General features: G+C 50.8%; 1 protein-coding gene across 1 annotated transcript in view; it reads left to right on the top strand.

Moving 5' to 3' along the window:
* The window catches only part of RHOBTB2 (Rho related BTB domain containing 2), a 12,324-nt gene extending 3,220 nt beyond the window's left edge, over positions 1-9,104 (top strand). The window contains exons 4-7 of the mRNA XM_028494191.2: positions 1,759-1,909; positions 5,739-5,827; positions 6,654-6,759; positions 7,967-9,104. Of these exons, the coding sequence (XP_028349992.2) occupies positions 1,759-1,909; positions 5,739-5,827; positions 6,654-6,759; positions 7,967-8,184 (564 nt within the window). The 3' untranslated portion in view covers positions 8,185-9,104. The remainder of the gene's footprint in view (positions 1-1,758; positions 1,910-5,738; positions 5,828-6,653; positions 6,760-7,966) is intronic.
* The last annotated feature ends 9,353 nt before the right edge of the window (positions 9,105-18,457 follow it).

Raw genomic sequence — 18,457 nt, 5'->3', positions numbered from 1 at the left:
TGGCATGTGGGATCTTCCCGGACCGGGGCTCGAACCCGTGTCCCCTGCCTTGGCAGGCGGATTCTTAACCTCTGTGCCACCAGGGAAATCCCTAAATGTAGGTTTTATTATAATTGAGGTATGGTGAAGCCAACAGATCAGGAAAAAAACGCCATTAAAAAGATAGATTGTTATACTCACAGATCTCAATGGGAGGGGCACACACAGCATCTGGGGACATGCAGGGAAGCACTAGGCTGGGTCATGAGGCAGAGGAAGTAAGGGGAACTGGGGGCAGAGCCTTTATTGTCTCTCCCATGGGAAGGAACAGGTGAGGCAGGGTACCAGGCGTAAAGTTGGCTAGTTAGAATAATTTCATCAGGCTCTGGGGCATAGGGGCTGTCCTGAGTCATCTAGTACCTGGCCCTGGGGTAATTAGGGCAGGGGGAGAGTGGCCTGGAGTGTGAGAGCAGATAAAGGAGATAACTGGGGGTGTAGGCTCTGGATTGTTTGGTTTGCATATGAAAGGCATGATCTCAGGTGAGTCCTTTATTATCACTAGGAAGTCCCTCTAGGGTCAGCAAGGCCCCAAATTTCAAAGCATCAGAATACAGAAACTGGAAAGAAACACTTCATGCAATCACCCTTCCCTTAATCAGGGCCACTCCAACCCCCTGTTCTCACTGATACCGCTGCTTTCTTGGGCACCTAGACTGGAAACACAGAGTTGGAAGGGGCCTATCAGTGTGTCCTTAGAAATATCCTCTTAAGTAAGTCTGTCCTCTCAAGTTCTGTTCTCGCCTTTCCATTCTCCCAGCCAAGCCGAGCAGCCCAGGCCATGGCCCTGTTCTCCATCTTCTCTGAACTCCTGCAACATTGACTGCCCATCACTCAGCCTTGCAATTAACAAGGTCCTTCTTTGTGCAGTGGTTTCAAGTTCTGAGGGTCCACACCCCGATTCCCCAGCTGGTCTGTGGTTTCTCTTGAGTGTAGGGACTAGGTCTTTTACTTCTGATGAGTACCCTCCTCAGCGCTGTCCCTTAGTCAGTGCTCAGCAAACACTTGAATGAAAAGCTGGACGAAGAACAGTGCAGCAGAGCGTCCTATGATACAGAGTAGGGATTTCCTAAAATTTCTGGGCAGGACGTCCTTCCGGTAGGTGAAGTGGAGGGGTTCAGATTTGAGTTGTCTCTGCTCCTTGAAGCGTGAGTTGGTTTGGGATGTGCAAAAGTGTGAGGCTGGGGACTCTGCAAAGCCGCGGGGCCCACCACTACCACAGAAGCAGCCGTAAAGCTCCAGCTGATCCAGTGTAGCCTGGAGAGACCGGCGTCCGATGATAAAGTTGGTGCCGTGCTGAAGAGATCCCAGAGGGCCAGAGCAGCAGCTTCACGCAGCCCGGAGACACCAGCTGGCGTCTGCTTTGCTCATTCGCATCCCACTTGCACTGCTCCCTGAAGGGCTGGGAGGGGCTGGGTGCCAGGCCCCTTCACACACCCTCCAGGCCGGAAGGATGCTAGCAAGAGTCCAGGTCCTCTTAAAAGCTGTTGGAGCCCTGCTCATAGGTGCTCAGCATGTGGGCTCAGCACAGGCTGTTGCTGTGGGAGACCAGCCTTTGGGGAAGGGGGGTTCTGAGCAGGTCCAGGGGCCGCGAAGGGGTGGCAGCCTGTTTGGAGTAGCCCAGCTAGGTGGGCCAGAGCCTTCTGAGTCCCTCGGAACTGAGTTACTCTTTCCCTAAAGCTGGACCTCACCGCAGCCTGCTCTATTCCTTCCCACCCGCAGGTGGTGTTTCCTTACACGAGCAAGAGCTGCATGAGGGCAGTGCTGGAATACCTGTACACCGGCATGTTCACCTCCAGCCCTGACCTGGACGACATGAAGCTTATCATCCTGGCCAACCGCCTCTGCCTGCCACACTTGGTCGCCCTCACAGGTAACTAAGCTCCGGGGCCTCCCGGGAGGAGGAGTCGGGGACCCCCAGGAGTCATGATTTCTTCTCTCACCTGTCTCCTCCTAGGGGACAGGCCATGAGCACCCAGGGAATACGTTTACATAAAATGAAATACGTCGGTGCGTATCGGGGTTTGGGGGAGGACAGGGATGTAAAGAAATGTGTGAGAGTGTTGCTCGGTGGGATCACCTTGTAGGCTCTCGAGTCCAGAGGTCATCTTGGCCCCGCACAGTGGGCTCCAGCAGACGCTAGGGCCTGGTGTTCTTATTAGCTTGGCCGCACTCATGCAAGCTCAAGAAGTCAAAAAGAAAAGAACACCGTTCCTCATTTCTCCCTTGCTCCTCCCCTTCCTCCTTTCTTTCCTTCCTTCTCCTTCTTCTCCTTTCCCTCTTCCTCCTTCTTTTCTTCCACCTTCACTTTCCCTTTCTTCTTCTAGAAATAGACAGCAAACATTGACCTGCCACTCCTAATTCCTTGATTCCTTGTAGATCCTGAGAGCTCGAGCTCAGCTTTCAGGATGGACCAACCCCAGAGATGGGTTGGAGCAGGGACTGAGGCAGGAGGGAGACCAAGGAGCAGGAGTTCGGGGTCCAAGGGCTGGAGGAGAGATGGTGCCGTCCCGGTGAGGGGTGTCTGGGGCCTGCTGATGTTGGAGTCGACATTTGCATTGCATTGGTGTTGGCGTTGCTACTTGTACTGGTGTTGATGTCGAGGTTAGTATTCTTGGGCGGGTCAGGGGGCAGAGAGCAGGGCCTCAGATACTGAGTTGAGGTTCAGGGAAGGACCCAGTGTCACAGCTGCTGGGGCCCTGGGCAGATGATCAAGGTTAGGACTGAGCTGTGAGGGAAGCAGTGATCTCATGATGAGAAATGAGTAGAAAGGTGGGACTTGGTTCCAGGAAGACGGGAGAAATCATTGATCAGAACCAAATGTTGAGCGCTGAGCCTTAACATCAAGGAGCTTAACTCCCTCTGCAGAGGGAGCCCAGGGGACACCGAGGGCTTTAGGGCAGGGAGCGAGAGAGAGGCTTCTAAAGCTTACAACTGGAGAATTCCCTGGCGGACCAGTGGTTGGTTAAGACTGCGCGCTTCTACTGCAGGGGGCATGGGTTCGATCCCTGGTTGGGGAACTAAGATCCTGCATGCCGCACTGTGCAGCCTATAAATAAATAAATACATAAATAAATAATAAAGATTAGAGCTGCAACAATATGTCATCCATGGCCATCCATGAAAAAGTGCTGTGGCCTTCCCAGAGCACAGAAAACTGTCCAAACTCTTAGACCGAGTAATTCAACGTTTGAAAGACTATCTACAAAGGAGTGACCCTCATGAAAAAAACGTATAAAGGTGTTTAAGTTTCTTTCATCATGGCAGGCAATCAGAAACAAGTCAAATAGGCACCATTGGTTAAGCACACATGGGTAATTTTCACAAGGTAGCGTTTAAAAATGTTAATCACTGCTACGTGGAAAGGCTTATAGAAAATAACATTGAATGACTTTTCCAGTGAAATGCTCCATACGTGCCAAAAAACATATTTAAAAAATGTGTTGTGGGGCTTCCCTGGTGGCGCAGTGGTTGCGCGTCCGCCTGCTGATGCAGGGGAACCGGGTTCGCACCCCGGTCTGGGAGGATCCCACATGCCGCGGAGCGGCTGGGCCCGTGAGATGCCAAGTATAGTGTAATAAGTGGTGCTTTGTGTTTAGTGATATATGCTTCCTATAAAGTTATTAATTCAAGCTTAAAAATTTTTGTTAACATTTATTTATTTATTTGGTTGCACTGGGTCTTAGTTGTGACAGGTGGGCTCCTTAGTTATGGCACGTGGGCACCTTAGTTGTGGCTTGCTGGCGGCATGTGAACTCTTAGCTGCAGCATGCATGTGGAATCTAGTTCTCTGACCAGGGATCGAACCCGGGCCCCCTGCATTGGGAGCATGGAGTCTTAACCACTGCACCACCAGGGAAGTCCCAAGCTTAAATTTTTTTTAATGTTAAATATAACACAAATACACATAATATATGGTCAGCTTAATGAATTATTACAAAGCAAAGGGACCCTTGCCGGCCATACCGGAAGCCCTCCACCTGTCCCTCCCAACCACAGGCCCTTCCCCTGTCCCCAGGAGGAACCACTCTGCCTATTACTCTTTTTTAGGATATTTTTTATGGCCTCACTTCCTTACACTTCCTCATAGTTTTATCATCCAAATGTGCATCCTGAAACACTATAGCATGATTTTATTTTTTATATATCCTTTAAGTTTTTTCTTTTTTAATCTATAAGTACCTTGTCCATGAAAAAAAACTTTCCCTTGCAATTTGTTGGAAAAACCCCACTGATCTAGGAAATCTAGATTTTTTTTTTACTGATTGCGTTTCTATAGTACACCATATTTCCTGTAAACTGGCCACTGGATCTAGAGGCTAGATCAGATTCACATTCAGTTTTCTTTTGGTAAGACTACTTCATACATTGTTTCTGTTTTTCATCAAGAAGCACAGACTGTCTGCTTTTCTCTCTTTTTGTGACATTAGCAACCGTTGAGTGTCATTGCCTGGATCCATTAATTTATTAGGTGTTGTGAAATGGTAATATTCCAATTCAGTCATTTTTTTCTTTATCTGTTGGAATACTTCTAAAAAGAGAGAAACTTGCCCTCACCTACTGTTCATTTACCCAGTGGTATAGTTCATGTAGAAGAGGCAGGTGAATGCTTGATTCTTTTATTTACCAGTTTTCAAGATACATTTGTTTTCCTATCATCCTTTGAGAGTGACCAGTTAGCTTCTTATTATTAAGTATGCTTATGAACTCTCAGATTTGAACATACTCAGTTGGTTTCAAATAATTGCAATTAGTTTTATGGAAGCTCAAATGCCCTACTGCTTCCTTAGCCTGTAGGAGTCTCTTCAAGTTGGCTGCAGAGTCTCTGAGCTTTCTGATTATCTGGAATGACAAGATGTTCCAGGTTCCTCTTGTACATTTTCTGCCCCAGACCTGGAATCAGCCATTTCTCTAAGCAGTGCTGGTTTCTTGTAGTTGGAAATGGGATTTCAAGGCTGCAATCTGTGCATTAGAATTGATTTTGCTATTGGGATGGCTCTTGTTCCTAGGTCTTTTCCATGGACTGAGCTGGGAAATATTTTTTTTTTTTTTTTTTTTTTTTTTGCGGTACACGGGCCTCTCACTGTTGTGGCCTCTCCCGTTGCGGAGCACAGCCTCCGGACGCGGCAGACTCTCAACGACTGCACCACCAGGGAAGCCCAGGGAAATATATTTTTAAAGATAAAGTACTTTATGAGTTTATAGTGATACAGTTAAAATTCAGGACTAAGAGTGTTTACTTCTTCCATAGAAACGTTTTAACATGAAATGCAAGGTTAGTAGTACACAATTTGTTACAAAATTTAAATCAATACGAACAACTTGGTTTAATCCTTAGTTCTAATTCATAGTTCTCAGCAAACCTGAGGTTTAATACCCTCTCCCATCAGTTTCAGTGGCTGCTCTGGAGGGTGGGGGCTTTCCCCCCACCTATGTAACTACTTGTTGCAACATATGTAGCTTGAAAAATCCTTTTAGGTGATTCTGATCTCCTTCACTTCCCACCTCCACTCCACCTGGAAAGTCTTGCTCTAATCCCAGTTTCCTCACTGGTAGGAGCACACTTATATCTCCTGTGGCCTTTCCTGGCCTGTTGGGACTTACCCCTTTTCCCTGCAATGGGCCCCTGCCAGGGGGGATAAGCAAGTGCCTGTCCACTCCTGTGGTTCTTCAGCCCATTCCTGGCTGTGTGTGTGTCACAGAGCAATACACAGTGACCGGGCTGATGGAAGCAACTCAGATGATGGTAGACATCGATGGGGACGTCCTTGTGTTCCTGGAACTGGCTCAGGTAGGACGGCAGGGGAAGGAATCTCTCCAACATTCTCAGCTTTGGGCTCTGTCTGCCCATTTGGCAGCGAATGGGGAGGGGCTGGGAGGTGGTGGGTAGGAAGGGAACCCATTTTCAGACTTGGTTCCCTGAGTGGGCAGAGCCCATCTCATCCTCCAGGCCAGAGGATACACCCCACCCCGCCAAGAGGAGAGGCTGGCCATGGGGGGAAGGGACAGAGACTTCAGGAAACCGTAGGACAGGGGAGGGAAGCCCAGAATCATGTATAGATGTGGTTGCTGCCTGCTGAGGTCATTTAAGGCACACTGACGACTCTCCATCTAAAATGAACTTCCCACCTCCATTTTCCCAAACAGGCAAGCAAAATCTCCCACACTGGCCCTCAGGGTGCCAGAAATTCTACCAGTAAAGAGTAGTTTACGAAGTTAAAGCATGGCAGACGACACACCTGGGAAGTCGGTTTTCTAAGCCTGGTTGTCAGCACCTTAGTGCAGGCTGCTTTGGTCCCTGACAGCGGGGAGGATGAGGGCTCATATCTGAGGAGGGCAGACACAGCAGGATGCCGCCACATAGGAATGTGGATTTCTGGGGCTGCCGGGGACAGGTCAGAGGTGAGGTGGTGGTCGTGACAGTGCCAAGGAGCAAAACCAGCGTCATTCCCTTACGGTTTTGTGTGGCCTTGCCTCTCGAGGTGCCTCTCGAGTCTTTATGACTCAGGGCCTTTGCCCACCTGCGCCAAAGCTTTGGCTCTGAAGGCAATTGTAGATGTCTGTGTGCAGACCCCGCCCCGGGGTCCCAGCACAGATGCGCTCCCGTCTGTTCCCAGTTCCACTGCGCGTATCAGTTGGCTGACTGGTGTCTCCACCACATCTGCACCAACTACAACAACGTGTGTCGCAAGTTCCCTCGAGACATGAAGGCCATGTCCCCAGGTGAGCACCCCCGGCTGCACCTGTGCTCCTCCCTCTGCTTGGGTCCAAATCTCTGACCTGACCCCAGGGCACCCGGAGACTGCCACAGACCCTTGGGCCTACCTTGACCTTGTGGGTGGGGAGCAGCCTGCAGAGGTGCATCCAGCCAAGCAGAGAGGGGCCCGGGAAAAGTGCTGGCGTGGAGGGCAGGGCTCCCTCGGGGACCTTGGGCAACTCACTTTGCCCCTCTGGGCTTCTGTTTCTCATAAGCACAGTCAGACTAGAGTTGGTAGTTTTCAGACCTTTTTGGATCAGCTCCACAATAAGCAATACATTTTATCTTGTGACCCAGTACACATATAGAAAAATATATCCATTGTTTTCAATGCTGCTCCTGACCCATGACATTAATTTCATAACCTAGGAATGGGCACAAGTCACAGCCTGGGCAGCACAGGTCTGGGTATCCTCTGGGGTCCCTGCAGCTTGGCCTCTGCTTAATTGATGTCTCAGGTCCTGGGGCCCACAGGAAGCGCATGGGCTCCAGGGAGAGGTGTTGCTGGCCTCCCTGAGTTCCTGCCGCTCCGTCTTGAGGTCCTTGCTGGGCGCCCTCCACTCTGCTGTGATCCCCTCCCTGCTAGCAGCTTCTCGCTCTACCCTGCCAGTTCTCCCACCCCCATTCTCTCCTCTTCACCCTTCTAGCATTTTCCTTCTAAAGCACAGCTCCAATCGCATCACTCCCCTGGTTCCAAACTCCCGTGGTGCCCCCCCGGCCTTCCAGAATAGGTCCAAACCCCTCAGTCCAGCCTTCCCTCCCGTCTGACCTCCTGCAACACCCCCATCCCCACTTCCCTTGGAAACCTCAGCTCTGCCAGCCACCTCTGCTGTCGCCCACCCAAGCCGAGCATCTTCTTGCCGACAGCTTTGCTTGCCCTTTCTCCCTCATCCTTTGTCTCAGCCTACGTTATTCTCAGCACACGCTAAAGCCCCGTGCAGATCTTCCCTCTGTCTTTGAAGAATAACACAAGTGGGAACGCCTTTCCCCGGTACGTACTGTTGGCCCCACTCCCTGGGCCCCTGACTCTCTTGAGGGGGCTCTGTGAAGGGATGTGGTCCTTGCAGGACCGGAGGCCCTCTGCAGGTCCCATGGCAGCAGGGCAGGGTGGGAGTCCCTCTCGCCCCTTCTCCTGATGTCCTCCTCATCAAGCCCTACTGCGTTCTGCTCCAGAAAACCAGGAGTATTTTGAGAAGCACCGGTGGCCGCCTGTCTGGTACCTGAAGGAGGAAGATCACTACCAGCGGGCCCGGAAGGAGCGTGAGAAGGAGGACTACCTCCACCTGAAGCGGCAGCCTAAGCGGCGCTGGCTGTTCTGGAACAGTCCTTCCTCACCGCCCCCTTCAGCCACCTCCTCGCCATCCCCGTCTTCCTCCTCGGCTGTGGTCTGAGATGCTGCCACCCTCTTCTGACCCTGCTGCTGTTGTCCCCACTTGTTCTTGCCCCCTGCTCTTCTGCATCGCCCCCGCCACCTTCCAGGGACAAAGGACTCACATAACCGGGACCCTACGGGGAGGGGCTGCTCTCACCAGCCAACACAGCTCAGCAGAGAGAGGAAGGAGCCGGGCCTCGTGGATCGGAACAGGGGCCCAGGCAGAGGTCCCCATTCCACAGCAGGGCAGGAGACGGCTCCTGGGAGGTGGGGAGCGGGGAAAGAGCTGAGGGCTGTGGCCTCTGGTCTCTGGGTCGGAGAGCCCTAGAATCAAAAGGAAGCTCCGCCAGCCGGGAGGCCGTGTGGTCTGCAGAGGCAGCCTCCCCGTGAGCGGCCGTGGAAAGGCAGGGTCCTACCTCTGTTGATCGTGTGTTCGCATCAGTGGACTTGGAGGGTTGCAAATTTCCTGTGGGCATTTGCACGTGGAACCTACTCAAATCCTCACTGGAGAAGTCAGGGTAGAAATTAAGCCTTCAGAACCCAACTCAAGGTTTCCACCCCTGGGCTGCAGCTGCCAGAGGCCGCAAGTGGAAGGCTGGCCCTCTGCCAGCATCCCTCCCAGGGCTGTAGTCATCCAGGCCTGAGAAGGGCGGCAGAGGCTGCTCAGAGCTGCAGGCCTAGAAGCAGCGCCTCTTGGTGCAATGAGAAACTTCTTTCTCCCCCCTCCTTCACCGCTCAGATTTGGAGATGGAAACCAAAGGAAACAGCTGCAGTAGGGGGAGAGAAGGAAGGGAGTGATGGGGGCCTGGGTACAGCAATCCCATGCTCCTTTGGGCTCCGCCCCCTGCCTCTGGTTAGCACGGCTTCTCATGGGTAAATTTAGGGTAAATTTAGCAAAAAACTCCAAACAACAATGAACAGAATCACCACCAACAAAAACATTGTCGCCTCTATCCCCTCAAAGGAAGAAAAAAAGAAAAAGACCCTGTATGGCTTACATTTCTATAAAGCCAAACAGGGTTCCCCATGTGGATGAGGCAATGGTTGAGGCGTTAGAATTGACTCCAGTGCTTTTTAGGAAAGCAGTGTCACCGGCTGTGACCGAGGACGCCCCGGCCCTGCTGGTTGACCCTGGGCAGCACGTTGCATGCCTTCAGCTTGCTGGGGATGAGGTTTCGGGGGTGGGGAGGGTGGGCTCAGGAATCGCTGTGGCGTTGGAGCCATGCGTTCGCCCATCGTGAGAATCAGGCTATCCTCACCTTCATCGGGTAACTCCATAACATATGAATGTGTTGGAGGGGTGGGGTGTGGTAGGGGTCAAAGGTCAGGAGAAAGGCACTGACATGGAGAATAGGAGACCCTGTAATGAAGGATCATAGCACATGACCTTACTCAGTGCTGGCTGGTGATAAAAGGGAAGGAGAAAAAATGGGGGAATTGAACAGGAGCAAAGCCAAGGTCAGTCCAGAGAAGAGGAGGGAGGAGAGTGGAGGACTGTGGAGGATTAAGACAGTAGCTTGCAGCCCTATTGGGGAAAAGCTGGGTTGCAACTGACCCTCTCCACATTTTCTAATCCTGATCCGTATTTCACTCCCCACACCCTTTGTAGATTTAGAAGACGGAGGAGTCCCTCTGATGAAGGTGGAGCCAGAGAGACTGAGCTCTTGGCCTCAGAGCTCAGGAGTCACCTCGTCTAAGAAAGATGCTTTAGGAAGAGGAACTGGTTTTCAGTCCCAGGGCCCTAGGTGGGCTCCACCACCAAGAGGTTGGCTTTAGGTCTGGGATAGAGCAAACCCAGAAACAATGGAAACTCTGCATCAATTTTTTGGTGCCAAGACCTAGGGATTTGAAATTAAGTCCTCGTCAAGAGAAGGAGCAGGAGGTGGCAGGTCAAGCGGGTCTAGAGTGGCAGTGACCCGTGTTGTCTGAGCCCCAGACTTGGAGGCCATGGCTGCCTCCCCTCCAAGTCCTTCTCCAGGTGGCAGGCTGGGAAAGCAGACGTGTGCTGCCCTCTACTGGCTGGGTTAGCTCCCTGCCGCTGAGCTCAGGGCGAGCCTGAGGAGCAATGGGCGGGGCAGGAGGGGAGCCTCCAAGGTGGGGGTGCAGCTCTGCCCCCGGCACCTTCACTGTGGGGAGGGGACAGAGGAGGGGCCGGGGGGCCTCCCGGGAACTCTAGGTGGGTGGGAGAGCCAGGGCCTGAAGTCCAATGGCAAGGGAATTGGGGCTCCAAGAGGTTGCAGGGCTGAGCCACTGGGCCCACTGATGAGGATGCAGAAGGGCCAGCGGGGCCAGAAAGGGAAGGTGGCCCAGGAGCTGCAGGAGGCCCCCAGGTGAGGGGGTCACAGAATGACCCCAGCCAGCAGGGCCCCACCCCCCCTTCCCAGCAGCTCTGTCAGAGCCGGTCTGCACCTCAAGGGAGCCCAGCAGGCCCAGGTGTGGCCCAGAGACATCACCTGCGGAGGCTGTGGGGAAGCCGGGCCAGGCTGGGGTCCCTCCCCCGGGGGAAGGGCAGGGAGGCGAGGGAGGAAGGAGGGGTTGGATTCCAGTCCTCCAGGAACCTGGCACCCGGAAATCCAGAGTCAGAGCAGACACACCCATGCAGGGCGAGCTTGAGCCCGAAGCATAAAAGGGAGAAGGATGGAGCGGGTCACACAGCAAGAACACACACCCCTGCACCCGGGTCACTCAGCACTGCTCCAGAGAACAGTAAGATGGGGGAGAAAACACACACACACACACGCCTCTTTTTATATAAAATTGCATATTTAATTTGGTCATGAATTCATAAACACATGAATATTTTGTACCTAATGGCCTTTCTTGTATTGTTTGATATTTCCAACAAACTCTTCTAAGGTGGGAACTTCCAATGGAGAGGAGCATGAAAAGATACCCAACCACTAATGAAACACTTATTAAGTGCCTATTGTGGGTCAGGTGCTATTTGGACTGGATATAAAACAAAAAGGACAACTTCGTGCTCTCATTCAGCTTACCTTAAATAAACATGACAGACACCGACAAGGCTAATACTTTAGATGGGCACTTAAGGAAGTCCTCCAAGAAAGGGACAAGTGAGGTGAAACATGATTGGCAATAATTCATTTATTTCTCCCTCTGAAGATGAATGCAGAGTGTCCTACACAGATGGAACAGCAAAGGCAGAAAATGCCTGACTTCCAGGGAAGGGAGGGGCAGCAAGGTGTGACCTCTGGAAGGAACAGGGAAAGGGCTGCAGCACCAAGGCCACCGACGTAGGACCCCTGCCAAACTCCACTAGAACACCATGCCCTGAACATGTCTAACTACTCAGCCAATTCTAGTTTGGGCCCAGCCATGCCACTCTTGGACACACAAAGTTCTGAGATGGAAAAGACCAAAAACCTGAGAATTACTACTTCCATAACATTGTCTTGCCACAACTGGAATACTACAGATATAGGTGGGGTGGAAGGAGGGCTGAAGTGGTTACAAAATTTTTTTTTTTTTTTTTTTTTTGGTACACGGGCCTCTCACTGTTGTGGCCTCTCCCGTTGCGGAGCACAGGCTCCGGATGCACAGGCTCAGCGGCCATGGCTCACGGGCCCAGCCGCTCCGGGGTAGGTGGGATCTTCCGCTCAGCGGCCATGGCTCACGGGCCCAGCCGCTCCGCAGTATGTGGGATCTTCCCGGACCGGGGCACGAACCTATGTTCCCTGCATCAGCAGGCGGAGTCTCAACCACTGCGCCACCAGGGAAGCCCCCAAAATATTTTTTAAAGTAAGAGAAAGTGGTCTACCATCCGTCAGCTGCGGGTGCTGCCATGCATCTTCCTTATTTAGGCAGAGTAGTCAAGTGAGGAAACCTCCCACCAAGCGCTGGGAGGGGCAAATGGAGGAGAGGAAGAATCACAAAGAGAAGCCAGCTTGCAAGCCTTTATTCTCAAAACAAGATTGCAATATAGAGATTGGCCAGGATAGCAGAGTAGAAAGACCCTGAGTTCGTGTTCTGTCACAGGCACCCAAAATTACAACTATTTGCAAAACAACCATTGATGAAAAAGATCGGAACCTACTAGAATAGATCTGCAACTAAAGACATAGAGAAGGAACCACAATGAGATGGGTTGGAGGGGGCAGACTCACGGTATAATCAAGTCCCCTACTCCTGGGTGGGCAACCCACAAACTGGAGAATTATATTGCAGAGGTTCTTCCACAGGAGAGTTCCGAGCCCCACATCGGGCTCTTCAGCCCAGGGGTCCTGCATCTTCAAGATGAGCCTCCAGAGCGTTTGGCTTTGAAGGCATGCAGGGCCATAATTTTGGGTGTCCCAAAGGACTGGGGGAAATAGAGACTTCAGTCTTAAAGGGCACACATAAAATCTCATAAAATGCACTGGGACCTAGGGCAAAAGTAGTAATTTGATAGGAACCTGGGCCAGACCTACTTGCTGGTCTTAGAGCACGTCCCAGAGAGGCAGGGCATGGGTGCGGCTCACCCTGGGGACATGGACACTGGTAGCAGCCATACTTAGAAACTCCTTCTACTGCTGGACACTGGTGCTGATAGGCATAATTGTGGGATCCTCCCTCTAGCTCATGAGCCCCAAGAGCTAATGAGTTGGGTGGGGGTGGCCAGCCCCAGCCAACAGCCTGAAGGCACCAGTGCTGGGATGCTTCAGGCCAAACAGCTAACCGGGCTGGGACACAGCCCCAGCCATCAGCAGACAAGCTGCCTAAAGACTTCCTGAGCCCACAGACACCTGTAGGCATGCCTCCCGTCATGGCACTGCCCACCATATGGCCAAGACCCAGCTCCACCCACCAGTGGGCAGGCATGGGCCCTGCCTCCAGGAAGCCTTCACTAGCCTCTGGACAGCCTCACCCACCAGGGGACAGACACCAAATGCAAGAAAACCACAATCCTGCAGACTGTACACAGCAGGCAAGACCCTGTCCTGGGACCAGCTGGGACCCAGTCCTGCCCACTAGCAGGCCAACACAAGCTTCAGGACACCCCAGACCCCATACCCAACTGTGTCAGGAACTAGCTCCTCTGCACCAGCGATATGACACCAGCTCTGGAATTCCTGGGCCCTGCAGCCAAACCCCAGGACACAGCTCTGCATGCCAGTAGTCTGGCACTAACCCCAGGACCTGGCTTCAGCCACCAATGCGTGGGCAACAGCCCCGGAGTTTTCTGGACCCTGACCACGCCCACCAGTGAGTCAGCACTAGCCCCGCGGCCCCATGGGGTTCTGTAACCAGCTTCCTCGTGACCAGGCGCCACTAAAGAGCAGCTGGCAGCCTCTGCACAAGGTAGGCCCTGGCAACCAAGCCTACCACACTGCCTAGATAGTCAGCCTGCCACAACAGAAGGACTCATGCAGCTCTCTTGGGGGAACCCCTAGAGCCTATAGATTGGGTGATGAGAAGGGAGTGTACTGCTGGGAGGGCATTGCAGAGGATGTGTCCTACAAAAGGTCACTTTGCCAAGGTTCGGAAACAACAAGCCTACCAAATACTTAAAAATACAAATAGCAACTTAGACAAAATGAGGTGGCAGAGTAACATGTTCCAGATAAAGGAAAAAGATAAACCACCAGAAGAAGAAGTAAGTAAAGTGGAGATAGGCAATCTACCTGAAAAAGAGTTCAGGGTAAAGATGATCAAAGGACTTGGGAGAAGAATGAATGCACAGAGTGAGAAGTTAGAAGTTTTTAACAAAGAGTTAGGAAATACAAAGAACAACCAAAGGGAGATGAAGAATACAATAAATGAAATAAAAATTGGGTTCACTTGGTGTTTTGCTGAAAGACCTGCTTTCAGCTTGAGGTTCAGAGGATTCACTGGCAAAATAACCATCCTACACTTTAATAAGCAAGAGATACGGAAATTTATTATATGAGGGGTACCTCTTACTACTTATTATATGAGTAGTAAGTTACACTCTAAGGACAAGTAATATATATAGAGAGAGAGAGAGACAGAGAGAGAGAGAGAGAGAGAGAGAGAGAGAGAGAGAAATAAATGTACATACATTACCAAATTGGGAAAAACAAGCAACATCACCAACCTGGGAGAATTTGTACCACCAAGTTGGGAGAACGAGCAATATATATATAGAGAGATAAAAGCGCATACGTTACCAGTTGGGGAAACACCTGCATCCAGATCTAAGCAATGCTGGGAAGTCCCTGTAACAGCAATCTGGAGTCCCAGTTGGGAAGGTCCACTCTAAGGACAAGTAATATATATATATAGAGAGAGAGACAGAGAGAGAGAGAGAGAGAGAGAGAGAAATAAATGTACATACATTACCAAATTGGGAAAAACAAGCAACATCACCAACCTGGGAGAATTTGTACCACCAAGTTGGGAGAACGAGCAATATATATATAGAGAGATAAAAGCGCATACGTTACCAGTTGGGGAAACACCTGCATCCAGATCTAAGCAATGCTGGGAAGTCCCTGTAACAGCAATCTGGAGTCCCAGTTGGGAAGGTCCTGGGCGGTGCGTCCACCCCATGGTGAGACTTCAGAGTGCCGCTCAAAGGAGTCCTGCTTTTTTTTTTTTTTTGCGATACGCGGGCCTCTCACTGCTGTGGCCTCTCCCGTTGCGGAGCACAGGCTCCGGACGGCCAGGTTCAGCGGCCATGGCTCACAGGCCCAGCCGCTCTGCGGCATGTGGGATCTTCCCGGACCGGGGCATGAACCCGCGTCCCCTGCATCGGCAGGTGGACTCTCAACCACTGCGCCACCAGGGAAGCCCTGGAATCCTGCTTTTAATGCCAAGCCCCAAGCTGATAGTCATTAGCTTATGTGCAAATATGCAGCTCCGGCTATTATCATAAATGCTTTGATGCTTTAGTCGTAAGTCTCAGAATGTTCGCTGATCCCCAGGAACTGGCCAGATTCCCAAGGCCCAGGAAGCTTCATGACTTACTCCCTTCCTTATCTGTTGGTTCCCAAGACTTGCTAGCACGTTTCTGCTGACCTGCATGTAGTCCAGCAGTTTGGTATGTAGCTCTTTTGGTCTTTGTTTAGTCAAAGGCCTATTGTTGCCTCTGAAGTCTGAACAAGACTATTAATTTTCCCAACACTTGGTATGTTAAATTACATGGGAAACATTGTCCAAACTCCAGTTGCCTGTGTCAGATGGAATCATCGGGCTCTCCCCAGTTTTACTGCAGCCACCAGACAGAGAGGGGAATGCGTTTTGGGTTCTTCTGCTGTCAAGTCTCCCACTTTACTCTATGTCCAAAAAAAAAAATCCCCTTCGGGAATACTCCCACCTCTAGGCCCTCAGGTCCTGACTCCCGTGGCATTTTCCATTGCACCTGACTCCAATTCCCCCAGGAGTTCCTTCTTGTACCTCTAGGACCCCCTTCACTCCAGGCCTTGGCAGCCCCTGCACTGTTACAGACTACCTATTGGGCTGGCCACTTCCAAGCTGCCCACATCCTAGGCCTTATAGATGCTCAGTCTCAAGGAATACACCCTAACATAGGGAAACCTGTTAGAGGACATAAGCTTTATAGACAACAGATCCTCCTCAAGGAGAGCCCTGGCAACACACTGGCACTGGTTCAAACTTCCCTTATCAGGGACCCCTCACGCGAGGGACTGGAGACCAGAAATGTCTGGTTAGGAATCAATGGGAGAGTAGAGGATGCTCAAAACCCCATTAGGTAAGAAGGGAATTCGGGAGACACTCTGACCCCCTTCCGAAAAAGCCTCCTGGTAAAATGTCGTCGTGATGCTGGACTTCATTTCTAGGAGCGCTCTCTGTTGCAGGTTACTCAACATGGGAGGATCCTCTTCTAAGCCAGAAGAAACACCTCTGGAATGTATCCTTAAAAATTGGAAAATTTTTTAAATAGATGGGCTGAAAAGGGAAAAACTTAAACTCTACTGTAGGGACTTCCCTGTTGGTCCAGTGGTTAAGACTCCGCATTTGCAATGCAGGGGGCATGGATTCAATCCCTGGTCGGGGAAGTTCCGCGTGCCATACTGCACGGACTAAATAAGTAAATACATAAATAAAATAAAAATTAAATTGTTAAAAAAAAAACTACTGTAACACTGCCTGACCTTTATATAAGTTGGGGGGATAGAGAAAAATGGTCTGAAAAATGGGTCTCTAAATTACAATACCATCTTGCAATTGGATCTTTACTGTCACAAGATGGGAAAATGGATTGAGGTTCCCTATGTTCAAGCCTTCATAGTCCTTTACCAAAACCCAGCTCTAAGTGGTTCCTGTAATCAAAGGCCTGGGGAATCAGAAAGCACTCCCGACATTTTAGATGGTCTCCTTCTAACCTTCCCCGATTCTCAGGGAGGAAATCAAGTTTCCCCTGCTTCTCCAGAGCCACCTACTTCCCCAGAGGCACCTACTTCTCCAGATTCCTCTGACCGGTCCCATACTCAATTTCCCTGTGTTCTTTATACCCACTGTTACCCAAGGAAGGAGAGACTAGTCCCTCCAGGGTAACTTGTAATGGAACTTCCTATCACCCAGGATCGGGAAAAGTGTGCCCTCTTAGGGAAGTGGCAAAGGGTTGAGGGACAATCAGAGTACATGGGCCCTTCTCTTTAACTGATTTAGCCCAACGCAGACAGAGACTGGGCCATTTTTCTGAAGACCCTAGTAAGTTTGCTGACGGGTTTCAGCCCTAACTCTGGCCTTTGATTTAACTTGGAAGGTTGTCCAAATAGTCCTATCTACTTGCTGTACCCCTGAGGAAAAACAGAGAATTTGGACAGCAGCCCAGGGCCACACTGACCTTCTTGCCAGGGACCAACATGAACATTTTGTTATGGGTGGAGATGCAGTCCCAAATCAGGAGCCCTGTTGGAATTATAATTCCTGGGAGGGAACAGAAGACAGGAAGCACATGATTCAATGTGTATTAGAAGGGATGCGAAAGTGTAGGAAAAAAGCCAGTTAACTATGAAAAGGTTAAAGGAGTGACCCAAGAAGAAAAAGAAAATTCAGCACTCTTTCATGGATGGCTCGTGAAGGCTTTTAGAAAACTTCATAACATCGATCCATCCACTTCCAAGGGTCAGTCCCTCCCTGCTGGGACAACATTTTATCAGCCAGTATGCCCCTGATATTAGGCGGAAACCCCAAAAGTTACAATTAGGCTCACAAACCCTGGTGTCCCAACTCTTAGAGGTGGCCTTTGGGGGTATTTAATAATCGAGATCAAGCTGAGGCAGAGGAGAGAGCCCAATGTGAAAACAGGCAGGCCAGGGCTCAAGCTAAACTGATAGCCGTAGCTATCAGCCGTGCCTTGCAACCTCAGGACCACCCAAGGGGGCCAAGGAAGTTTAACTATCCACCTGGAGGGAAAACCAGCAAGGGGAAATACTTCAAATGTAAGTCAACTGACCACTGGGCCCAAAAGTGCCAAAAAGAACCCCCTGGTCCATGCCCAGTCTGCAAACAGGTCATGGAAGTGGAACTGTCCTCACTCCCAAAGGGGAAGGGGGGCTCCCGTCCCGAGATGGCCATGCTGGACGACTGAAGTGGCCCTGGGATTCTGGCCGCTCCCCCCAATGTGATGTCTGTCTCCACGGAGGAGCTCAGGGTGGTCCTTGATGTGGCAGGTAAGAAAATCAGTTTTTTAATTGATACAGAACCACATATTCTGTCCTGATCTCTCACACTGGATATCTTTCCTCCAAAAGCTGTACAGTGACTGGTGTCGACAGAAAGCCTCACACCCATTACTTCACTGAGCCTCTCACTTGTCAATTTGAACAGCGTTTGATCTCACATGGCTTTTTAGTTGTGCCTGAGCGTCCTACCCCACTACTGGGAAGAGAGATTCTGGGTTCCCTCGGAGCCATATGACGAGGAAGACAGACCAGCCGGAAGAACAAGGTCCTATTCCCAGCCGTATTCTACACGCAGTAAACCTTGCAGTCTGGGACAAAGAAACCCCTGGGAAGACGATAAATGCCCAACCTATAAAAATTAGCCTTAAGCCAGAAGTTGCTTATCCTAACAAGAGACATACCCCATAAAGTTGGAAGCAAAGAAAAGGTTTGCAACCCTTCATAGATAAATTCTCTTTTTATTTGCCCTTCTTTTATTTCCTTTTCTTTTTATTGGAATATAGTTGCTTTACAATGTGGTGTTAATTTCTGCTGTACAACAAAGTGAATCAGCTATATGTATACATATATCCCCTCCCTCTTGGACCTCCCTCCCCCTCCCCCCATCCCACCCATCTAGGTCAGCACAAAGCACCAAGCTGAACTCCCTGTGCAATACAGCAGGTTCCCACTAGCTATCTA

This window comes from Physeter macrocephalus, chromosome 9 (genome assembly GCF_002837175.3).
Source record: "Physeter macrocephalus isolate SW-GA chromosome 9, ASM283717v5, whole genome shotgun sequence".
In the NCBI taxonomy this organism is placed as follows: Eukaryota; Metazoa; Chordata; class Mammalia; order Artiodactyla; family Physeteridae; genus Physeter; species Physeter macrocephalus.
Note: the sequence above shows the minus strand (reverse complement) of the source record. Positions and strands in the feature narration are given on the sequence as shown.